The following is a 25,192-nucleotide window of genomic DNA, read 5'->3' as shown; positions in this document are numbered from 1 at the left end:
GTATACAGTGCAGTGCTATAAACAAGCACAACTTGACACTGTGCCACAGGATCATCACAGATTTAAAGAAATACAACAGCATTCAAAACACAGATAAGGGCCACAGCGGGGAGCAGAGGTTGAAAGTGCCATGGAGGGTCAGATAGGGAGGCAAAGAAAAGAAAGGAGGAAAAGAGAAAAAAAAAAAGCCTAGCAAATAGAACTCAAGAACATCTTCATGACAGACTGTACATCAATAGAGGAAATTCCCCAAGGCACTGCAGAGAAGTAGTGCAGAGTTAAAACAGGCAGAAGATTTCTGAGAAAGGGAGTGGGGTGGGGGTGAGGAAATGGGGGCTTCCAAAGCTTCACTGCGTGTGAAAATAGATGGGCTTGACTTTCCCAGAAAGGATCTTGGGCACTTGCACAGAGATGATCTCTGCCATCATTTCTGGAAAGTCCACGCTCACCATGTGGGACTTGATTAGCAGGTCAAAAGTGAATTGATGCAGCTCTCGTGCAATCTGCAGGAGGACAATAAGAGAGGGAGAAAACAGGGTTGACAAGGAGTTGGCTTCTTGTCAGGGTCTATCCCCACATTCTTTGATTTCCTCCTCTTTCCTTCCATGTCCTTGGGCCTCCGTGTGTGTGTGTGTGTGTGTGTGTGTGCGCGCGCGCGCACATGTGCGTACACACACATGTGCACTAAATTGTCTCCAGGGAGTCATCGAAGGCTCCCAAGAGATCTCTTACACCATTGCAAGCTCTCTGACTCAAGACTGCGTGTTCCGTTTCCTCAGCATAGACACACACACATACACACACACACACACACTCGCTCTCTCATACACACACACAAACGCACATGACTCGAGGAAGAGGGGGAAAACATCCAGGTCTGTTTTGTCTGCGTAGAGAACTTATCTACTCTAAGCCCCTTCTCTGAATCCCAACTGCTCTGTTCTCAACTCCTCCACCTCTTTCACAACATCCAGCTGGGACACTGTGACCTGTGTTCCTTTCTTCTTCATTGAATTTTCTTCCTGGACCACACTCAAAGCCAGAGGGGAATGGAAGCACCTCCGAACAGGTGGTGCCAGACCTTAGAAGAGCATATTATCACTTGGCTCTATCAGGCTGCTCTCCCTGACAAAGCACCCTCCATCGTTTGCTTACAGGCTGCACAGAGTCCAGGAGCTTGGTGAGCTGGTAGAAGCGCCTTGAGCAGGATGTGGGATTTTTTCTCTTGCATGCAATGATACGATCAAGTTCCTTGATGTAGTTCATTCGAAGTTCATCAAAGAATTTTTGATTTTTCAGCCCATCCACTGGAACTGATGTGGGATGAAGACAGAATGGGGAGGGGAAGCATGCCCACGAAGGAGCATTAGATAAAGCACCAAGTTTTCTGACCACAAACTTGACCCCCACCCCCACAGGGAGAGAACCATCTACTTGGTTTCCTGTCACTTGAGGCCTATATGCCTGGGACCTTTAGGAAGTCTGCTAGGAAGGTCTTAGGGAAAAGGCTAGCTGGACCCAGTGTGTAGGGTATCAAGTAAATAAAATTTAATGAGCTTTTCCATTCTCTAGACTTCTCATCTACACATTTCTTAGGACCTATGGTTTTACGCTGTTCACAGTCTGGCTCTGAATTAGAAAATTAAAACACATGGTCTTGAATATCAAATTTTGTCTCCTTTCTCCCTCATAGAGGCTAAGCACTCTGCTTAGAAGAGACATTAAAGAAATATTCCTTGGCTGCCAAATAAGCCCTTTCTGAGTTGCTTACACAGAACTTCTCTTTTTGGCAGAAGAGGAAATTCCTTCCAGGAGGCAATCCCTTCTGCCTTACAAGACATATAAGGTGGTCCTTGCCTGTTTCTATGGTAGAAGCTATGGAAAAATTCAGAGACCTGCTAAAACCAGACAAAAAGGCCTTGTACCAGAAAGAGATTGGGGGTAGGTGGGGATCTAATGGAGGTTGAATTATAGCAAAGAAATTGGTCTCTAGCCATGAAATTCATCCTTGTTAGGAAAAAGGATGCTAAGGGAGAGTGGAGGAGGGAAGGTGAAAGAAGAAGGGAAATGTTCAGGAGCTGGCTTCTTCCCAATAATCCTTTAATGAAAAAAGCAGCTTCCCTCTGATCCCCTATGCCCCTAGGGGCATTCTCTGCCCTTCCAGGCACTTACTAATGCTAAAGAGCAGCAGAGCCTTCATGCACAGAAATTCCTGGGGGGTGATTTGGAGCCATCCAAATTCTTGAGAGAGGTGCCTCATTCGGACACACTGGCTGTACATCCGGGACTTGTGCATGCGGTACCTGGGAAGGAAGCACAGAGAAAAAAAGAGGAGTAAGGAAAGGCTTACAATAAACCCAGAGAGAATATCTGTGGTTGCCCTCCCCTTTCCAAGTTCTCCAAGAAGAGCTTGCTGTTTCTCTTGCTGGTGCTTCAGTGACAGGAACAAAGTTGTTCTTTTTTCTCCAAAATCATGATATCCTGATAACTACTCATCTTGCCTGGCCAGGATATAGATTACCACATGGAAATTCCAGGTCCCCGTGGTCCTCCTGTTTCCTGGCACAAGGACAGGAAAGCCTAACCAAATGAATACAATGGGACTGGCACATGGTCTCCCTGACTAGTCCTAAAATCTCAGCTGCAGCCAGAGCCAGAACCTGCCTCCCAGACATTCAAACTTGGAGGATTTCTAGGAGACAGGCCTTAGAAATCAAGTTTTAAAATAAGGACATCAGGATTCCCAAGTGACCACACTTCCCATATTAGAAATTTAATCATTTCTTTAAAAACTCCCAGAAAAGGAGATTCCCCATTGTCCCTTTAAATGAGTTCCAATGCTTATCAAATCAGCCAGAAAATATTTCTGAATGTCAAATCTAAATGTCCCCTGCTGAAGCGGAGCCTACTCCCTCATATACTGGCTGTTCCTTATCACAGTTTGGGAGTTATAAACACGTGTGAGCTGCTTTTATTATAGTGACTTGTGAAAACATCATCACATTATCACCTATAAATTATATAGGGAAGTGACCAAGGCTTGGACAGATTCTCGAGGGGAGCAACCTCTCTGTTCCATGACTGGCCATGACAAGCCCATAAGAGAAGATACAGCATCCTCCTGCTAGCAAACCTTCCTGGTTTTCAGCACTTCAGAAATTGTGTGTGTGTCTGTGTCTGTGTCTATGTGTGTGTGTGTGTGTGTGTGTGAGAGAGAGAGAGAGAGAGAGAGAGAGAGAGGGAGAGAGAGAGAGACAAAGAGGAGAGGGAGAGAGAGAAATTGATTTTATATCTTGTGGAGAAAGGAAAGGGAATTTGACACTCACTTAAGTGGTGAGGAAAAAGCCCTCCCAGATTGGGTCTGAAGCCTGTGGTTTGACATTTTGGTCCCCAAACCACTAGCCTTGTTCACAGGCTGAGCAGGCCTGGTACTGGCTGGGTGGAAGCTCAGCACCCTATCTCAGAGAGATCTTGGATGGTAGAGAAAGAGGGAAAGGAAGGGGCAGATAATGTAGAAATATTCGATGCAGGCTGGAACCCAACTGGAAAAATGAAGCATTTAGATAGTATCACAAGTCAACTGACCAAAACAATGCTGCTCCAAGCTCTTTCGCCCTAAGGAATTTTTAAGTAAGATTTGCTGAGCCTTAGGGCATGGCCTTGCTCTGGTCTGTCTGTGCTTCCAAGCCTCTGTTGATGACAACACTGCAGTATTTTTACCATTGAAATTGTAATCCTGACATGAAGGATTGCTCTAATACTGCTGCAGACCCCAGGAACAGAGAAGGTGTAGAAAGGAGGGGAGAAAGGCAAGGGAAGGAATTCAAAGGGAAAAGGAATAAGACCTGAGGAGGAAAGAAAGGAATAGAGTGCAGAAGGTAGAAAGCAAGGGGCAGGAATGGAATTCAGGAGGTGAGCAGAAGTAGGTGGGATTAAAAGAGAATGGAGAAGTGGGGAGACGAACATTGGAAATAAATGATGGAGCACAGTGCCTGGCACATAGTAATTGCTCAAAAAATGGAAAGTGCCATTATGATTCTATTCACTATTCTACAGATGAGGAGAATAAGTCTCAGAGAAGTTCAGTAATTTACCCAAGGTCACACAGCTAGGGTTCAGGTCCATTACCCTCACAAACTGTGTTCTCCACAAAGAGAGGAGGAGAAAAGAAGAAAGCAGGGTTGATGACAGGGTTTGGTGTCAGAGAGGTCAGCAAATGGGTTGGCCCAGAGTCCCTGTCTTTTTCTTTGGACCTCCGTTTCCCCATTGGTACCTTGAGGAGGCTAGCAGCAACTGGTGGCTTTTAACTGGAGAGGTACTGCTCCCTTAGTGGGTGCTAGAAATGTGTGGGGGCAGTTTGGGCTGTCACAGTGACTAGGATCCTATTTGGTATTTAGTGGGCAGGTACCAGGGCAGTTAAACACATTCCAATATGCAGGAATGTGCTAAAAGATGAAAAATGTCAACAGCATCCCTGTTAAGAAACATTGGTTTAGATGATTCTAGGGACTTTAAGAGCTCTAACATGGTGGGTTCCTATAAGAGGAAGGGGGTCTGCTGTTTCAGGAGCCCTGGGGCTTGATATAGGACCCTGACTCTGTGGGGAATCCTGTGGTACCTTTTGATGAGGTACATGGAAGTGGACCAGATAGCTGAGGTAGGGTGTCACATATTTACACAGATGTGGAAAAGGAAATGAAGATTTAGAAAATAGCCAATTATCACCTTGCAAAGGTTCAAAGGTCTTCAGGCTCTGGATGGGGAGGGTAGTGCAGGTGCCCAGTAGTTGATTTAATCGCTGGAGGGCAGCAAGAGGGTGGGTTGAGAGATGAACAGGAAGAGGGCTTTTTAAGGCCTGCTCCAGAAGATGGCATCATAGGTAACTCTTTGGAGATCTGGAAACCACAAAGCAGGTTGTGCCAAAAGCTCAATGGTTATTCTTAGCTTCTCGCTACCAGAGCTGGCTGAGTTGGAAGAGGGCAGCTGGGGACGCTTATTTTCCCCCATATGGCACTGCTGTACTGGAAGGAACCACTGGACTGTAGATTTTATTTTAAGGCTCTTCTGGGTTAAAGGGCTAAAGGGGAGGGAAGGTCAATTCCTTCCTGACCAAAGGGATTCTCTGTGGTGAGACTAGCTCAAAGTTCTTGGGAAGATTTTTTCTGGCCAGCTCCATTCACAATGCCACAAGGGACCTCAAATAGCAGACACAGAACAGATTATCATTGTTAGGAAAAGAGAGTATTGGAAAGGTACTTCTTTTTTTTTTCTTGCCCATTATGGGACAGACATTTCACATCCACTAGCTCCTATTTTAGTTGTCATAACAAAACCATTTAAGAAAGATTTATTTTATTAACAGATTAGGAAACTGCGGATCAGGGAAGGTAAGGGTCTTACCCAAAGACAATGATGTAGGAAATAACAGAATAGAGGTTTCAGTTGAGGAAAGTACAATTTTAAACCCTGAGCTCTTGGCCAAATTCATGAAGGGTAAATAGAGCCGGTGGCAGGGCAAGCATTTATTAAAACTGTTTTTAAGAGAAGGGAAGTGGCTGGGCCAAGGTCACATGGCCAGAAAATGATGGAGCTGCACTTCCTCATCACTTACCATCAGGAGGCAGTATAAGAGCTAAGAGTTACAGAGCCATACTTTGAATTCTGTTGCCAACATGCACTAGCTGTTTGACGTTGTTGGGTAAGTCACTTTATTTTGTTGAACCTAATTTTCCCCATCCATTAAAAAAATTTTTTTAAAGGGGAAATCAAGTTCTCATGAGTGCTCAATGAGAAAGGATTAGGAAAATATCTAGTATGGTCCTGGCACAAAGGAGTTTCTCAACAAATGGTGACTGGCAGTAGCTTTTGATGGTAGCATAAGGGACCAAAGGAACTTCAGCCCTCACAACTAGAGTCTCTCTGTTCACTCCCTATGTTGCTCAGAGTGAAGAAAAAGGATCCTGACATGAGGGTCTGAGATAAGGTAAAAGCAGGTCAGAAGCACTGCCAAATTACCAGGATTGAGTCTTGATTGGGAAAAGCGACAGCCTTCCCCTGTTCCCTCCTACCAATTGGCCTTTCAGCCAGACAAAGCCACCTCAGATTGAGCAGGCTGGCTGGGCTTCTACTGCCTCACCTAAAGGTCAAATGAACCAACTCTCACCATTACTTACATTACCATCATCACCACCAACGAGGTCTGTGTTTATGTGAGTTCTGGACCCATAAGCACTTACTCATTGAAAACCAGGTCAGGGGCAAAGTAGAGCATCCTGGAGTTGACATTGGTGAAGGACCGCCAGCCCATGGCAAACACCATAAGCCCCATCCAGGAGTACTGAATGATTGCCATCTGGTCGTCCACGTGCAAGTTGCGGAAGCCTGGAGATAGGGCAGAGGCAGTGGTCAGACTGAGCACTGATGGGCTGAGTGAAGTCTGGGACTCTGCTGGGCTGAGAATTTCTGGCACTTGGGCTGCCCTTGAGGAGCCCCAGGGGCCATCAATGCTGGGGAGCAGGAGGGGAACAAACTATATGGTAGGGATAACACTCCGTGCACTCCCTACTTCATTGAGCTGCTCAAAAGAAACAGAGGCAAAAAGTGCACTGTCCATTGGAAGAGAATAATAATCTAACACTTACTGACTGCTTACAATGAATTAACTCTTTTCTAAGCATGTTACTTATATTAATTCATTTATTTCTCACAAGAATCCAATAAAGTGTATACTATTATTGTTCCCATTCTGTGAATCAATAAAAGTGAGTCACAGAAGGGTTGAAGAACTTGTCCAAGATCATAAGGCTAGTAATTGGCAGATCAAGTTCCAAAGCCAGTCTGATTCCAAAGCCTTGATCTTCAGAAAGGCTCACTGCCTTTCCAAAGACACAGTGTAATAATCATTTCTCTCACATGAACAGCATTTTTCACTTTACAAAGCTCTTTTCTAGCTATAATCTTGTTTGTACCTTCTAACAACCCTGGGAAAGGGATACTATTACATATCAGCATATGGTGGAATGCCTTTGACAGCCATGCCTTCTCCACACCACCTTCAGGTTCCATCTCTTTTCCCTGACCCTTTTCCTGCCTCCCACTTCCTCTCTATTGTTTTCTATTCAATAAATACCTGGCCCTGCTAGTTTCCCACTCTACTGCCATTCCTGCCTACTGCCATTATTATACACAAACAGGCCCTTTATGACCTGCTTTCTCAGACTAATTTCTTACCATTTGCCTTCTCATAATTTAGGTTCTAGCTATTCTGAAAAACCCACAGTTTGCTGAACATACACACACACACACACACACACACACACACACACACACACACACATCATGCCTCTAAATCTCTGCTATCTCTGCACAGGCAGCTGCCTTTCCCTAGAATGCATTCTTCCCTCCCCAGGCTTTCCATCTGATAAACACCTACTCATCTTTCAAGTCTTCACTGAAAGGCTACCTCCTCTGTGATGCCTCTTCCAACTCATCCAGACAGAAGACCTAGTGATTCTTCTCTTACCATCTTGCTGAATCTTAAGTAGCTCTGTCCAATTATAGCACTCATTACACTGTACTGGAATTTATCTATGCACATATCTGTCTCCTCTGTAAGACTTAGAACTTTTTGAAGACAGGGACCATTCCCTTCTTATTCATCTTTACCTCTCTAGTATATAACACAGTTCAGATATTTGAGTAGGCGTTTGAGAAATATTAATTAGACTTAGGATTCTCATTATTTTCATTTTATAAAATGAGAATTATAGATGATCTCCAAATTACCTCCCTTAAGCTCAGATAACAGAGGCTCCCAGATGCTGCCTCCACATAGGTAGAACAGATATGTATGCTCTCCTGGAGGTTTCCAAATAGTTGGATACTTAAAGCATCACCTCAGAGCTCATCCCCTACCAGTGCCTCATTTATCTTCTCCCTAACAGATCCAGAATTATCTGAAATTTTGTCTTACTTACCTTATTAGGAATGCTTACATGAATTTGTATAATGCTTCTAACTTTTCTGATGATGACCTCATTTAACCCTCACAATTACCCTAGAGTGTGGGCAATGTGACACTTATTTTGTCAACAAGGAATCTGAGGGCCAGAGAAGTTAACTGACTTCCCCAAGCTCATACAGTCTGTATGTGGCTGAAATGGGACTAGAACCCAGGTGTTCTAATTCTCTTCTTCAGTGCTTCTCCCATACTACTGCTGAACAACACAGCTCAAGAACTACCAAGGTCATGAGTTTTTTCTTAGCCATAGGCTCAGGTCTGAAGTCTATACTATCTAGACACATTGTTCTGTTTGGTTGGTTCTTGACACACACACCCCCTATTTACCCTTTTTTCCTTTAGGTTCCAAGCCTACCAGACATCAGGATGCTAGAGTTCCTCACATCACCACCTTTGACTGCAATCTTAGTTCCCAGGCGTGTGCCTCACATCTTCACAGGAGCTAGTCTGCTAACAGACTAGCTGGAGCCTCAGACCCCAGAGTATTTCCTGCCTGAAGCCCTTCTGTAGCACAGAATACCTGGGACTGATTCTTTCCAGTAGGAGACAAAAAGCCAGGGTCAAGCATGGAACATCAAAGAATCTCTTTGGGAGGGGCCCGGGAGCTTGAACCCTGAACCCCTGGGGTGGGAGGCAATGGGAATCAAGGAAAGCCTTGGTTGGTGAGTGTGTGAATATGAGGGTGCATGGGGGGATGAGGATTAAACTGTACAAATACCAAGGAAGCCGTCAATACTGATGATTTTTCCTTCCCTGAGATGCCAGAGAACTAAAAAAGAGGAGAAAAAGGGAAAGCTTAGTTTGGCTGTAATACTAATTAACAGTCCTTAGTGAGAGCTGCTTAGAACTCAAGCCTAATTACTGTATATGCATCAACAACATAGCTGCTTCAAAGGCTGGGCATTAGAGAACAGAGTTAGGTATTGTAATCAGATTAGACCTATAGGAAAATTAGCCCGCTAATGCCCATCCTTTGAAGCAGCCTGCTCAGATAGTATGGCTATCAAGGGATGACTTGAGGAAACAGTAGTTCCAGTCTACAGGTTTCCTTCAACATATATTCATTCACTCAACACCTATTTGGCGCTGCATTAGGCTGTTTTGGAGAAACAGAGAGAAGTCATGGTTTCAGGTTATGAAACACACAAAACAGGTTAGGGAGCAGAGGCTAACCTGAGATTCTGTTTTCTCACTAGAATCCAATCAACATCATTTCTTAGCAATCTTCAGTAGAAACCTATAGTCTCATGTCTAGTCTGGAAGAACATACCCAAAGAAAGGTCAATTAGGAAATATTTGCTGCTTTATTGCACCTGACAGCTAAGGTCTTCAAAGAAGACAATTCATCTTTGGGACCCATGAATGAGCTTCTAGGAAAAACTAGTGGCAACTTAAAATGATTTTAGTGGTTTAGCACTCAATCTTGATAATAATGACCCACCATTTACGGAGCATCTTCTATGTTTCAGCTATTATACTAGATGCTCTTTATACCTAATTTCTGTGCTGATAACCATCTGCAAGGTAGCAATTGTTCTACCATCTCTACAAATGAGGAAACGAGTACTGCAGACATGTGGTTTGCTCAAAGTCACACAACTAGCGTATAGCTAAGATTCCAAGCCAGATACATCTGATTATAAATATACTGTGTACATACAGTCTACTCACCCTCCCTCAATAGTTATCATTTACTAAGGTACCAGGTGCTATAGTAGGCAATTTACATATATCATCACTATCACAGAAAACTTCACAACAAAATTGATCTGAGTAGGTACTTAGCACAGTGCCTCTCAAAGGACAGGAACTCAATGTGTTCAATGAGCAAATAACTTGAATTAGTAGGTGATTATTGATAACATGAATAACAGTTCTAATGAATGTGGTACTTGGCTTTCTTTTGAAGCTATTCTTTAAATTACTCAGGGTCAGAGATCATTTCCTTAGACAAGCTAGATGGTGAACTGATATTAACTTGCAGACTTGTTAATGTAAGGAAAGGGCTTCCAACCCTGGAGGTTAGGCTGAGGAAATCCAGTGGCTCCCAGTTATACAAATTGTGCCATAATGCTTTGCACCAGGTTATAGTTAAGACCATCAAACTAGAACTCAGAGGGTTTGAGCCCAAGCTCTGGCTGCATTTGTTAAGTGACCAAATAGAACAAGTTAATTAACCTCTCTGAACCTTATCATTGAAATGGGAGTGAAAGTCCTTATGATTCATAGGACTGCTATGAGGATTAAGTGGAATCATATATAAGAAAAGGTTCTATCCTATAAAATGAGACACTAAGGTGTCTGGCAACTGCTTGGAAAGATTAAACTGAATCTCTGTTAGACACATGACATCAAGACACCCAGCTGAATAAGTGATAAGAATTAAAGCAACTTTTTCTTTTCTTCCTTTTTTTTTGTATTTTTTTCTTCCCTGTGTGAACTCTCTGTTTTCGGTACAGTGTATATGCAGCCAGAGTCCTTGGGCCTTCTTCCCAGGGATCTAATTGGCTAGTCAACCTCAGCTTTCCAAGCTAGGAAGGTGTTAGGGACAATCTGGTAGCTGTAACTGGGCCTTGTGAGTTGGAAAGACAAAAAGGGGGCTTGACAGTCAACATGCAATGTCTTCCAAGGCAGCAAGTCCACATTATGACCCAACTGGCCTTGGATAAAGTCTTGGTCCCTCACTGTAAAGCCCGAGGCTAGAGAACTACAGTGGTACTACACAGACTATGGGTAGAGTTGGATGAGGAGGGGATTTGGAGTTAGGAGGGGACGTGGGCTCAAGTTCTGGCCCTGATACCTTCTGAATGTGCAACTGTGGGCAAGCACATCACCTCTCAGAGCTTCAGTGTATTTATCTATAAAACAGGGAAAAGAATCCCTACTTTACAGAATTCTTATGAGGATCAAATGAGGTACTACATATGAAACTTCTCTGTTCACCATAAATTCACATCTGATTGACAGTTATTATTAAATGGCAGGTTAATCTTTGACTCCACAAGGAGAGGTTTGGTTATTGATGTTTCAAAAGAATCTTTCAGTCATGGAAGTTTAGGATTAAGAGAACCCTTAAAGAGTTTATGTTTCTCTTGTTTCCAAACTGTGTTCCCTGGAGCCCTAAGATTCTGCAAGAGTGATCTGAGGCTTCTCTAGGGGTAGTGAGGGAGAGGCACTGGCTTTAAATCAACCAGCTCCACTTGGATCTGTGTACCATGTTTTTGAGAAATAAAGAGTTTGGCTGCTAAAGGAACATTTGTGAATCGTTGGACAGAGGATCTCTGGGGCTTCTTTAAGCTCCAATATTTTAATAATCAGACCTTTCCAAACAACAGATGGCCAAGAGAGGAAGTGAATTCCCCATCACTGGAGGTATCCATGCAGAAGTTAGAAAAACACTTCATATTTCTTTCACTATCACCTAATGTTTCCTTCCACTATGATGATGCTAAGGTAGCTTATTTTATTTCTTTTTTCTTTTTACTTTTTTGGTCGCATGGCACAGCTTGTGGGATCTTAGTTCCCTGACCAGGGATCGAACCCATGCCCCAAGCAGTGAAAGCATGGAGTCCTAACCACTGGACTGCCAGGGAATTCCTTAAGGTAGTTTAAAGAGCACCAAGAGTTCCTTGAAGTAAAACTGGAAAAACATCAATTTAGTCCAAACCACTTTTCACACATTGTACAGATGGAAAAACTGAGACCAAGAAAGGGAAGGGATCACATAATGAGTTACCAGCAGAGCTAAGACTAGAACATAACTGTTTTGACTCCCAACCCCATGTTCCTTCTATCATACCATATTATAAGAGTTCCCATGGTATGGGTTCCAAGTAATATTAAAGACAGAATATCAGTTAGGCTCAAGATTATCTTTGGGGTGAACCTGTGTGTGTACATATAGAAGAGCATCTTAAGGCATATAAGGGTATGTCTATGTGATCCATGATTATGGGAACATTTGCTGACTAAATCTGTGGGTTGAACATAGAAACATGGTTGCTGTGTGCTGATGTGAGGCATGTGGGATACTCAATAATGTTGCTTTTCTCCTTGATTTCTGAGTTTCCTTATTTTTAATGTAGGAATTTCTACCAATCTCTTCCCTCACAAGGTTATTGTGAGGATTGCATGAGTTAATGGATGGGAAGTAAACAGGCATGGTGCTTGGCCCAAAGAAGTCTTCACTAAATATGACCTCCCACATTCCATGCCCCCACTTTCCTTACCAGGCAAGGCCTTGGCCCACTTGACCACGTGTACAAGCTGTCTTTCACCCAGTTCATTGAGGCTAGAGAGTAAAGCTGCAAAGGAGTCAGGTTGGTTGTTGTCATGTCCAGCACACACCACACCTGGTTCAATGGCTTCCAGGACATTCAGAAAGATGGGCTGACACTCATAGCCTTCAATATGTGACACTGTCAGCTTCTGGGCTGACTCCTCAGTGGGGTTGGTGGCACTGGAAGTCTCCCCTTCCTCCTGTAGTTTCAGATTCCCAAGTTTCTTCAGCTTCCGGGCTATTGGGAAAGAAGGGAAACTTGGATTTATTATCAGTGGCCAAAAACACACAGCACAGCTACCCTGTTAGAAAAGCTGTTTGAGCTAAGAAAACAAGGATGTTCATTCTCCCTAGTCACAGACTCTAAACTCCTTAAGGACAAGTGCTCCGTTTAAACACTGGTTAAATGAATGATTCATCATTCTAAATTCCTCCTAACTCAAACTTTCATATCTTGTTTTCTCTGTGATCCTCTTGCCAGACAGACCTAGTATATCCTTGGATTGGACTCTGCCTAAATGCAGTCTCCACTATTCATACCTTGGATCTTCAATTAAATCATTTACTAATATATTCATGATTCACTCATTCATTCATTCAACAGACATCCATTGTTAGGCCTTTGCTTTTGGGTGGCGAAAAGAACATAGGCCCTAACCCTGTTTGGTAGAGGAGAAATAAACGCCCGCTAACAATTCTAACAATTAGAAAATGCCAAACTGGTGAATGTTACAACAGGAGTATTAACAAAAGAGGAAGAACAACAATCTCTCTGCATAGGTGAGGTCAGGAAATGTTTATGGTGATATATGACCTGGACCTCGAAGAATAGTGAGGATTTCACCAGGCAGAGAGGAATGGAAAGGGCATAAACAAAATCACTGAGTGTTTAGGGGTAAAAGAGACCAGTGTGGCTGGAGTGTATATTGTATATGTGGGGAGACTGGCTGTTTATGAGGTTGAAAACAAAGGTGGGGTTTGACTTTAAAGGAGCATGTATATCATATTAAGAAATTTGGGCTTTATCACATAGATGATAGGCAAGTATGGAATGTTTTAAATCAAGGGAATGTTGTACTTGTGTCTATGTCTATCATGTCTAGCAAACTGCTAGGGAAGGAGACTAGAAAGGCAGATCTGTTGGAGAAGGACTAGACTTATCATCCCACTTTGGGGTCAATGAATGGGAATTTTTTGGTGTTGCAGCATTTCTCACTTCAACTATAATAGTCCCAGGTATTGTCAGACATTTACACTCATAGTTGAACATACACTGTAACACATATATTGATTTTCATCTTTAGTAAAGGGGAGAGAGAGAAGCTGAAGTCTGAAATCCCCAGTTGTATCAAAGAAATAACAGAATGTCCCTACCTTTATAATCTGCCTGTAAAACAGGAACCATCCATTAAAAAGGATGATAGAAATAACATTATTTAAAAAAAACAAGAATAATCTAAAACTCAAACCTTATGAACCATCCTCCCCCTGTGCTCTCATACACACAATTTACAGGTCCTTGGGCATCCTGATGTTTACTTTGTGCTATTTTCCTTAGCATTTATATTGGCAGAAATATAAATAATTGAAAAGGTCATAACTCTGAGATCTAGCATAGGCAGTTGCACCAGGACAGACCATAAACCACTTTATCTCTAATCCCTTTAAAATAATAATAAAATTTAAAAGGTATAAAACAAAGAGAGAAGCTGATTGCTCAATTTTAATGGATAAATACAACAAAACCTGTTGCTGATCTGTTTCTGGCTCCTGCAAAAAATGATACTTATCTGGAACTGACTCTCAGCTCTAATTAGAAAAATAAGTCTTGCAATGCAAACTCCAATCATAGTACAACTCAGTAAATCAATGAAAGAATGAATCACATGTTTGGATCAACAACCAGGGTAGAGGAGGAGAAAATAGAGGGTTTGGTGGTGCAAGAAGAGCCCAGAGAAGAACTCAGGGTAAAATAACAAGGAAGCCTGGAAAATCAACACAGAGTTCAAGATGACCTTGTCCAACAATCATTTCTGCAAGGTTTGGGCACAGCCAGTAATGAGATATGCACACCCACTGTCAACTCCCACCTCCCATCAAGGGCACAGGCTGGAGGTATGGGCAGGACTAAGCTCATCTTGTCCCAGAGCTACTGGCCTAGCCCCTAAAATTTTTTGTCATCTGGGGAACCCATTGCTGACATGGGCTCAAGTAGGCAGCTCCACAGACTGACAGTGACTTCTGGATCTGCTCCCCTGGTACAGGTTCTAGAGGTAGACATTCTCTTCCCCATCACTGGTACTTTCTGACCTTGGGCTCAGAAGTTGCCAGGCCATGTAGTCCCCCTTTCAGCCTGGGAGAAGACAGATATAATTAGCCTTATGCCTGAGGGAACTAAGAGATATAAGGTTAAATATTTTTTCTGAGCCTTCTATATACTTCACTTCATAAACATATTGTATCACTTAATTCCACAATGATCTTAGGAGGTGAGGAATATTTCCTATCTCTGTTTTGCAAGTGAGTAAACTGAGGTAACACAGCTATCAAGAAATAGAACCTAAAAATCTTAACTTAGTCTGACTATAAAGCCAATGCTCTTTCTACTATATCATACTGCATCCCCAAGGAGTCTGAAGCCCTAAACCCTACTTCTAGCCTAATAGAATTGAGGAGTAGGGCTAGGGTTATATTCTCCCTGCCTTCCACCCTCACCCGTGACTCTAAACTTCAGTAACTAGCATCAAATCCAGAAAGGAAAAGGCAGAAGCTATGAGACTCCTCTAGTCATTTGCCCAAAGTAGAAATAGGTTTGGGGAACTACAGTGGCTTAGAGATTCATAGCATGATGAAATAGGAAGGGTCATTAGAACTCATCACATCCAGGGGGTTCACAGAATTAATATACCTTCATTGTCTACACAAGTAATACAGTGTGTGTGTGTGTGTGTGTGTGTGTGTGTTTATAGGAGAATGGTGGGAACTCTGGTGAACTGAAGTGAATGCTTTACCACCTTCTTGCCCCTGCAATGCATGTGCACATAACACACACACATATACATACTCCTAGAAGGCGTTCATATAATATTTTAAATTTTTCCTAAAACTCTTCTGTATCCCAAAGTTGAATTCAGGCCTTAGCCATTATTTTGGGACTTCTGTTGTTAATCCAACATTTCAAGTCAAGGATGGAGAGCCTGAGGTCAGAGTGAGTGTGGTCACCTACTGGCAGAGCAGAGACTAGAACCGGGCTCTTATTCCTAATCCAGAGTTCCTTGTACCATACCAGCTCTTTTTCTGAGTAAGTAAGTCATTTCTACTCTATCTCAGTACCTGCCTCTCTGAACTCAAGATTTGCACTGTCCAACACAAGAGCCACTAGACGCATGTGGCTACTTAAATTTAAATTAATTAAAATTAAATAAAATTAAAAATATAATTCTTTAGGCTCACTAGCCACAGTTCAAGTGCACAAAAGGCACATGTGGCTTATGGCTGCTACAATGGACAGTACAGTTACAGAGCATATCCTTCATCTCACAAAGTTCTATGGAATACTGTCGTGAATCTAGACTGTTCTCTGGGGCATCTGTCCCATTTGTCATGCCCTACTCATGCTATTGATTAAAAAACAAATCCAAATGAATTTTATATAGAAGAATCCATGGGTTTTTCAAAAAGGTGGAACGACACAGAGAGGAATTGGTGCTGGTGCAATCAGCGAGGTATGCTCTGTCACCTTGACTCTCCCACCAATGACTCAGATCTCAGTGGGCTGATGACTTGTGGGCCTAAGCAAACTCATTACAAGCAAGATCAATATGTGCAGAAACTGTGGGGAGAATCCATCAACCTAAAATAATTCCCCTTCTCTGCATAGTGCTAATGAAAACTTGGCTGGTATTTTCATATCCTCCTCCTCTAGACCTATATGGCATCTGCTTGAGAAAGAGAATCCGTATTCCCACTTGCCTCCAGGACCTGGGTAACCTGCTGTCCCTGCGGCCACGGTGGCCCAAGCTGCACCAGGTGTTCTGGCCTCTCTGCCTGAAGAGGGTGACTGTACTGAACATAATTGAAATCAGATTCCATTCATTCTGCCGGGGGATCCTCTGTTCTCTCTGTGCAGCAGAGGCCAGCATGTTGCTAGACGACTTGGAATGCTGGACAATGAGGCTTGCTAGTCTCAGCTGTTACTCAATGCCCAAGGCCTTGTTTTCATCCATGAAGGCCGCCCCCACACCCCTCCTGTCTCCTGCACCTGAGCCCCAGAGTCATATCTAACTCTTTCATGTGAGGTACAGGCTTGTCAGGCCCCTGTGTTACCACAGAGACCCATTGGTTTGCTCAAATTGAGTGATGAAGCCAGGATAAAGGGGACAGTATAGGTTGATAGTTCTAATGGTGTGTGAGTTGCTTTGCATCTCATCACTGTCTTTCAATCGTAGGTCAAAGCAGTGACAAGAAAGGGACATTGGCAAGGCACATCCTTGTCTGTACCTGATCTTTAGGGGAAGAGAGCCCTTGAAAACATGCCTGGATCCTGCTGCCTGGACCTTATAGGGAGCTGACTTTTCAGCATAGTGGCATTAGACCCCTATGAGGGCTGTCTCTACAGCAACAGAGAAAGATTTTTTCCAATCAGGTTCAATGGTACATCCCTCAGGAGAAGTAGATGTGATTAATCTGTAGCTTCTATAGCCACTATGACCATTAGGCACTATTCCAGCCTCATTCCTTGCTACCTCAAGACAGAGGTTTTCTCATCCTTGGGCAGGGGAGAGGCAAGGTGCGGTAAAGTTTACAAATTCTTAGAAAATTCAAGTTCCTCTCCCCAAGGTCAAGGATGTTTCTCTTCCTTGAATCTCACCATGGAGTTTGAAGGATAAAAGAATCATTTCCTGTGCTAGGTATACTTGATGGCCACCAATATTCCCAACCCCTGGTGTTCACATACCTTCTTCCAGTTATTTAGTCAAGCACCAATATAGGTGCTGTTGTAAAAGGATTAGGTAGATGTAATTAAGGTCACAAGTCAGTTGAATTTTGAGGGTCGTTATCCTTGATGGGCCTGACCTAATCAGATAAGACTTAAAAGGGACTGGACTCTTTCTGGAAGGGTATTCATGGAATCAGGGTGATTCAATATAAGGAATATTCTCTGTTGCAGGCTTTGAAAGTGGAGGTGTACACATGGCAAGGAATGAGGGCAGCCTCTGGGAGCTAAGAGCAGCCTCTGACAGCCAGCCAGAAAGGAAACAGAAACCTTAATCCTACAACTGCAAGGAACTGAATCCTGCGATAATCATATGAGCTTGGAAGAGGACTGTGAGCTCCAGATTAGAACAAAGCCCCTGACCAATAGTTTTATTTCATCCTTGTGAGACACTGAGCTGAGAATCCAGTCATGTTGTGTCAGACTTCTGACTTACAGAACTGTGAGCTGATAAATGGGTACTAAATTTGAGGTAATTTGTTATGCAGCAGTGGAAAACTAATACACTCTCCTTACAAAATTGGGGTATAGACAAGATAATAGGCTTTGGAATCAGAAGATCTTGGATTCAAACCCCAGCTCCATCAATTACTAGCTTAATAACTTTGAGCCAATTGCCTAGCTTCTCTGAGATTCTGTTTCCACCTTTATAAAATGGAGAAGCCGCTTCCTGCTTCCTAGGACACTTATGAGAACTAAATGAGAGAGAATGCCTGGCACATAGTGAGCCCTCCAAAATGATTTTCTTCACTCTCCATCCATTCCTAAAGAGTAGAGAGTGACTGGATTACAGGAGACCAAACTCGGACATGGGGAAGAAGGGACAGCAGGATTAACAGAGAACCAGATATGGCAGAGAAGGGAACGGAAGAGTGACATATTATGAGATGAAAAAAAGTAACTGAGTTTCTTCAGCATATAACTGCCTATAAAACTGAATTCAGGTCTTAAGTGTAATTCTAAATGCTAACTAAACACAAAGGTACATTTGGTGCAGAGCTTCAAATTCTTTGTGAAACCAGACTAGGCTGTACTTATGTGAATGTCTGAAATTATGTGTGTGTGTGCAGGTGCTTATATATTATAATGCTTAAATGTATGGGTTATGAATTTGAATATCTTCACTAGTCAGGCAGATATGCAAATGATCTAAAACAGCCTAGTGAACATAAATAGGGTGGGCTAGGGAACAGGAAAGTGATTGATGCCCTGCCTAGAGGCAGTCTAAGTCTGTTTGTGCTGGACAAACAATTCTGCAAGTCAATTTTGGCCTGTGGAAAACCAATTTGTGGCCTCTGGCTTAAATCATGCCAACCATCATTTCATCCACTAGGATTAGAGTCAGGGGATCTCATTGTACAACTTTAGGTTTAGATATTCAGAGGAACACTGGATTAAGATCCAGGGGAGCTCACTGTATGATCTCCAGAACATCCTTTTCTTTCTTTTGCTCTTAGTTTCTTGATATATGTACAAAGGGTAGTAGTTAACAGCAAAAAGTCTGGAGTCAGACTGTCTCAGTGTTAAGCCTGGCTGTATTGCTCACTAGCTGTGTGACTCTGGGCAAGACTTAGCCTCTCTGTACCTCAATTTCCTCATCTATAAATCAGTGATAACATTAGCACCTAACTAATAAGGTTGTTAAAGAGGAATATAGACACTGTGGTGGTGTCTGAGAGTAGAGGGAAGATTCTACACCACCAGTAGAACCCTCCAAGACTGTGGCATGGTGAAAAATTTCACTGTACTTAAGGAGGCAGAATGCAATGATGACATCAAAGTTCTAAAATGTTATTCACAAGAAAGGGCTTTTTATTATTGGTGGTGGTATTCACATTCTTATGGGATGTCTGACCTTGAACATATCCCTTGATTTCTCCTACACCTCAGTTTTCTCATCTGACCTGACTACTGCATAGGACTATTATTTGGAGAAAGTGAGATGATCTCAATGAAAGTACTCTGAATTCTGTAAAGTTGTATATCAATGGGCAGGCTATGACATTTTCCAAGAATGAATCTCTAGCTAGAAAACACTCTGAAAAACTGCTTAGGGTGGCAACCTATAAGAAATATTGTCTTCCATCTTGGTCAACTGGTCTCAAGTCAAAGATTGAGGGCCAAACTGACAGGTTCAAGAATCCTAAGATAATTATAGGATCTACCTCACAGAGTTGTTGGAACTTTACCTAACAGAATACATGTAACGTGCTTAGCACACAATAAATTCTGTATGTCAATACATGATGCCTCTTACTCTTTCTTGCTAGTTGCTAAACCCCACATTGCTCCACATCATTCCCTTTATCTCAAGCAGCTGAATTTCTCTCTGAAAAAGCTAACTGATGAAACAGGGAGATCAGCTTGATGCTTTGTGACCACCTAGAGGGGTAGGATAAGGAGGGTGGGAGGGAGACACAAGAGGGAGGGGATATGGGGATATATGTATACATAGAGATGATTCACTTTGTTATACAGCAGAAACTAACACAACATTGTAAAGCAACTATACTCCAATAAAGATGTTATAAAAGAAAAAAAAAGAAACATATAGAGTTTCCACAGGGATTTAAATCAATTAGGAGAGAGAATCAAATCAGAAGTTTCCCCAGACATCAATCTAGTACAGTAGTGGAGCTCCAAGGATTTTAAAGGGCCCTGAGAAGAGGCAAAGTAGGCCTGAGCATGTGGCTCCAATAAACCCTCCTTCTTTCAAAGCGGTGCTCTATTCCGTATCTTCATTTGGGACTCTGCATCAGATTTTGTTTGAAGAAAAGATTCCATTGCCAAGAAAATGTTTGAAAGCCCCAGATATTGTCTATTTCTTCCTTTCCCATTGAAACAAATCCCTATTATAAAGATGAGCAGACTGAAGGCCAAAGCTAAGTCTTGCTCAAGGTCACACAGCTAGATAGTAGCAAAGCAGGAACTAGAACCAGGTATCCTGACTTCTAGGGTAGTACTCTTTCAATTTTATCAGGTAGGGTAGCATGTTAGTGGGGAGAAGGGTCAGCTGGAAATGAGTGGGGAAGAATTAGGACAAGGATAAGAGACAGGGAACAGAGCCAGTTCTTGGCAGCCATGGAGTGAGAGATTAGTAGGGGTGCATCCAAGTGTAAGTGTACACAAATAAGTGTAGGCCAAATTCTCTCAGGCAATAAGGTTTCTTGGTCCTTCCTCCAATGCCCCCATTCTCCTCCCTGTCCCAATTCTGAGTCATAGGAATAGCCAGGGAAAAGAATATTGAATTTTATCTTTCAAGGTTTATGTTGGACTATTTAGTCTAATGGTTTTTAGTTCATGGAGGAGTAAACGTAATTAATAATAGAATGATATGCAATGCTGCATATGCTTGCCAAAGCACAGGACCTGGCAGAAACTATTTCCAAGTCTCCTCTCTCTGACTACTGAGCCAGAAGAAAGAGGTTCACTGTCCAGATGCCATCCTGGGTGAGGGGCACAAGGTCATTACCAAAAACCTGCTCATGTGAAATTGCAGAGCCTGGAAATGGTTTCGCATATGAGGCTTTTCTACTGGAAAAAGTAACTATGTGAATTTAGAGCATACATGCTTTTACAATTACATTTAAACTGACATTAAAAACAAATGTGAAACAGTCCAAGCCGAACAGGTCAGCATGACCTGGAAAGCAAACAAGAGAAAAAAAAAAAAAAAGAAAGAAAAACGAAAAAGAAAAAAAGGCCCAATGTTAACAGCATTAGTCCTGTCAGTCTGTTGTAAATAAGAAAATACCATTGGTGTATTAACGGCTTTATTAAAGGAAAATTCACTAGCAGAAATATGCAACATTCAAACAAATAGAAAGCAGTTAAAGAATAAACCACATTAGCCTTTCAATCCACATTAGGGAAACTCTTGTTGGCCTGGAGATTAAAATTCTGCCCCAAGGAGGGGGAAACTCCCTTCCCTCCTTGAAGTTCTTCCTTGGCTTTTCTCCAGAATGTTGCTGAGTCAGGGGAAGGAGAAAGAAGTGTGTGCGTGTGTGTGTGTGTGTGTGTGTGTGTGTGCATGTAGATGGAGAGAGGAGAAGGAAGAGGGTGGAAAATGCAGGTCCCAGGCAAGGCTGGAAGAGTGCTTCTGACCCTCATACCTGTCTGCCCCTGGCCTCAAAGACTGCACATCCACCAGAAGAAAACTAGTTTCGATATGGAGGCTCTGAGGCAGAGACAGAGCATAGCAAGATATTACAAACTCTAAGGACCTCTCCTCTTACATCAATGCAAATTTTGAGGCTGGCTTGGGAGAAAAATAAGGCTTCATACTTGCTGGAGAAGCAAGTGTATGGTGTGAGTGAAAAGTGTGGGGCACTAAAGCTAGAAGAGGTAAAGTCTTATCTACTTTCCTCCATCATCTTAACTTTAATAGAAAACAAGAGAGTAGACACTGGTTCTTGGATTTTGCCTTCCTCCTGCTTTATGAAAAGTTCAAGTGTGTGTGTGTTCCTAAAAGCAGAGTCACATTAACTTTGGGAATAGGGAGAAAAGAAATGTCTGACTGTAGTCTCCTGGTCTGTTTGAAGAGAGAGGCTGGCTGGCTTCTTGGGGGTGTTTCTCCAGGAAAAACAGAAATCTGGTCTTTGTTTACTGAATTTCTGTGGATCAGCTACTACCTTCAGCTCAATGATGGAGCCTGAGGTTAAGATCTAGTTCCTTGGCAGTGGTCCAGCAAAATGGAGGTAAGAGGAAACTCATGAATTGCCTAATAACCAAGTGAAAATGCCACAGGAGCCTCAGATAAGCACAGTGGCTTCTTGTTCAAGGTAGCACTTTGAGTCCTATTAGCAAAGCTTCTTCCCAGCAGCAGCACACTGTGGAAAGCAAGTAACTGAGCCAGAGCTTCACTGCATCCACTTGAGTCAGTGCCTGATGCTATCATATACAATCAAAAACAATCAAAGGGCACTCTGTTAATGCCAAGTCATATTATAGAAAACAACAATCATGATGCTCATGACTATATGAATTGGTAACTCTATTATTTAGTCCTCACAATATCCCTGTGAGGTAGGGAAACACCATCAGTCCCACTGGGAGGAGTCATCAACTAAGAGAGTAGCCCCCAGTCCCAACATTAGAGTATCTGTTGAGGAGCAAAGGCTTAAGCCCCTAAGCTTCAGATTCCAGGTGTTTCCTGCTATCCACTAGAGCCCTCTAGAACCCTCAGTTTGAATGAGGCAGGTCAGCCTTTCTTCAGTGTCTGGTCATTTTGAGATGCTTACAGTATCCAACCTGGATTTTTTCTAATATGAAACAGTGACACTGGTGAACATAGCAACTTAACGATGGGCTAGCACCTAGCAGGCCCCATAATCAGATACTTGAGTCAGATCCTCTGACATAGGAGGCAGCATGCAAAGTTGGGGAGAATGAGTGACTGCCATTTTGGACTGGGGGTTTCCTTGTCTCCCTACCTACCCATAATACAGAAGTGAGACTGGGAAATGGAAAATTCTTTACTTGGAGTTTTGCGGGTTTTTTCCCCTTTCTTTTCTGCTTTATTGACGAATATACTAAAGAGCTTATATATGTGTTTGTTATGTGCCTCTTGCTACGTAGCGGGCAAGAATTAAGTGGTGGTGGTGGTTGGGCAGAGAGGATGTGGAGGAAGGGAAGGGAGGTGAAATTTAAAGGTCTCATTATAGCCACTCAGAGGCCAACAAAGACTCCTTATTCAGTTTTCTGAATTTCTTGCAGCTGCCAAACAATCCCATAATATTACAAACATTATTACTCAGCTTGGAGATGGGAATGCTTCGAAATTAATGTCTGTGTGCCTAACAGCTCACTAATCAAAGCTTCCATGCCTCATTTTCCACCCTGGTGAGAGTCCTCATTCTCTTCCAGTTTCACTGTGGCCAGCATGATACACCACACTGTGCAGGCCCAGGCTGGTGACTTTCTGTCTTGGTCAAGATCCAGATTTTCTTTTTAGTTCCAAATGTCAGTCCAAGTTTTCTGCAGGTGATTTCTTCAGGATTGGTGCTTACATTGTTTTAAGTGCTGACTGCTAGAAGTCTGAAATGTCCCTCAACAATCAATTTTCACTTCAGCCACAGAACCACTGGTCCAATGGGGTATTAAACAGGAGAAAGAAATACATTTCTATGCCTGGGTTAAGAGATCTAAAAAGTGTAGCAAGAATTAAATGGACTGAAGAGAATGGAACTTGATTCCAAACGAGGTGATCTAAAGTAGTGATGCCATTTGCAGTTTACTTCCTAGATATCTGTTGCCATGGAAATATTATCAATAATAGATAATTTGAAGGCTCTACTGGTTTCTGGGTGGTTGTGTATTTCCCCCTTAGTTCTACTTCATACAAACATGATCCCAAAGGATGTACAAAAGTCTCTAAAAAAGCATCTTTCTCAGGTAAATTGTCTATGTATAAGTTCAGGACAATAGGAAAATATTCTAAACACTTTTGTTGATCTTAAGGAATACATTCTCCAATTTTTAACTACAAGTGGCACTCTTCTTAAATCAAAAGTAAAATGTTTTCATACAAACCATTATGTTATCAGTTCATATGAAACTTTTTTTCTGAATTTTTATATTTGGAAAATACTTGCCTTTGTATATATGACCTATTGTGGGCTGTGTACTCTTAGCTTTCTGCATACTACTTTCAAAAAACATTGCCTGTGACATCATTTTACTCTCTCAAAAGCACCTCAGGGAATCTGGAGCACTCACAGCGAAAGTAAACAACAATAAAATCTTTCTGCTGCTATTACACTTTAAAAACTCAAGGATTTTAAGTGGAAATTTTATAAGTTAGATACTTATTCAAGAACCAGATATGTGGTATCATCAATTTTGATGATCAGAGAAAATTATTTACCTCTACCATAGTTCTCTAAAAACAAATATTCAGAGACAGACTACAGCATATATGTGCTGTACCAAATAATTTGGTTTGGAGGAAATAAGAGATACGGTCTCTCATCTCTCCATATACAAGTTCACTTGAGAACTACAGTTAGAGAGAAGTATACCTTTTTCTCTCCAATGTCACCAAATATATATGTAACCAATTGGAGGATGGCAATATTGACCCTGGAGGACAGATTGCAAGGGTTAATTTAGGGGAAATTCAGAGACCAGAGAACCAAGGAACCAGTACCATAATCCACACTCCTATAGCAGAAAGAACAGGCTCCATTAGTGACTGGGAGCGCACAGACCAATTTTCATCCAAAAAGGGAGGTACAGTGATATTTATTGTGTGCCTACTATGTACCAGTTTCTTTACAAATTTACCACCATTCTGTAAGGAAAATTTTATTATTCCCATAGTGTAGTTGGAAAACTGAGTCGGAGAAACTGAGGCTCAGAGCGATCTAATGATTTATCCAAGGTCATCAAGATACTAAGTGCCAGAGCCAGGACTAGAAACAAGGCCTGTATGTATCCTAGTCCACCATGCTATTTCCACTATACACAGGACCTCTTAAAACACAAAACCAAAAGAAAAAAAAAAGCAAAACAAAACCAGAAACTGTAAGTGCTGAGCCACATGTTGTACAGGTTGGTGTCAAAATTTATAGGGCAATTCTGCTCCTCTGTGCATGCCTCAGTTATGCTGATCTGTAAGAGCACTCAAGTATCTAAGAAATTTGTGTGGGGAGTAGCACTTCTTAGAATTGAGACTTACTGCTTACATCTTCAACCTAGAGACTTTTTGGGCTCTAATCTACAGAGTCCAAGTAGAAGGGAGGAAATTCCATTAACTGAGTTCCACATTGTTGATTCTTTATGATACTCTGCTGCTTGCTGAACAGGGTTTAGAGGGGATTCAATCATTGTGTGGGCAGTGGGACACAAATTCTTAAAATCTGTGATTTCTAGGCCTCCTACATGAGCAATGAGTGTA

The 25,192-nt window shown here is 42.2% G+C and overlaps 1 protein-coding gene across 1 annotated transcript in view; it reads right to left on the bottom strand.

Moving 5' to 3' along the window:
• Nucleotides 1-347: 347 nt before the first annotated feature.
• AR (androgen receptor) overlaps nt 348-25,192 on the bottom strand; it is a 162,506-nt gene continuing 137,661 nt past the window's right edge. Inside the window, exons 4-8 of the mRNA XM_004316787.4 lie at nt 12,250-12,537; nt 6,237-6,381; nt 2,173-2,303; nt 1,156-1,313; nt 348-503 (exon numbers count right to left, since the gene is read on the bottom strand). Of these exons, the coding sequence (XP_004316835.2) occupies nt 348-503; nt 1,156-1,313; nt 2,173-2,303; nt 6,237-6,381; nt 12,250-12,537 (878 nt within the window). The remainder of the gene's footprint in view (nt 504-1,155; nt 1,314-2,172; nt 2,304-6,236; nt 6,382-12,249; nt 12,538-25,192) is intronic.

The sequence above is a fragment of the Tursiops truncatus genome, chromosome X (genome assembly GCF_011762595.2).
Source record: "Tursiops truncatus isolate mTurTru1 chromosome X, mTurTru1.mat.Y, whole genome shotgun sequence".
Classification (NCBI taxonomy): domain Eukaryota; kingdom Metazoa; phylum Chordata; class Mammalia; order Artiodactyla; family Delphinidae; genus Tursiops; species Tursiops truncatus.
Note: the sequence above shows the minus strand (reverse complement) of the source record. Positions and strands in the feature narration are given on the sequence as shown.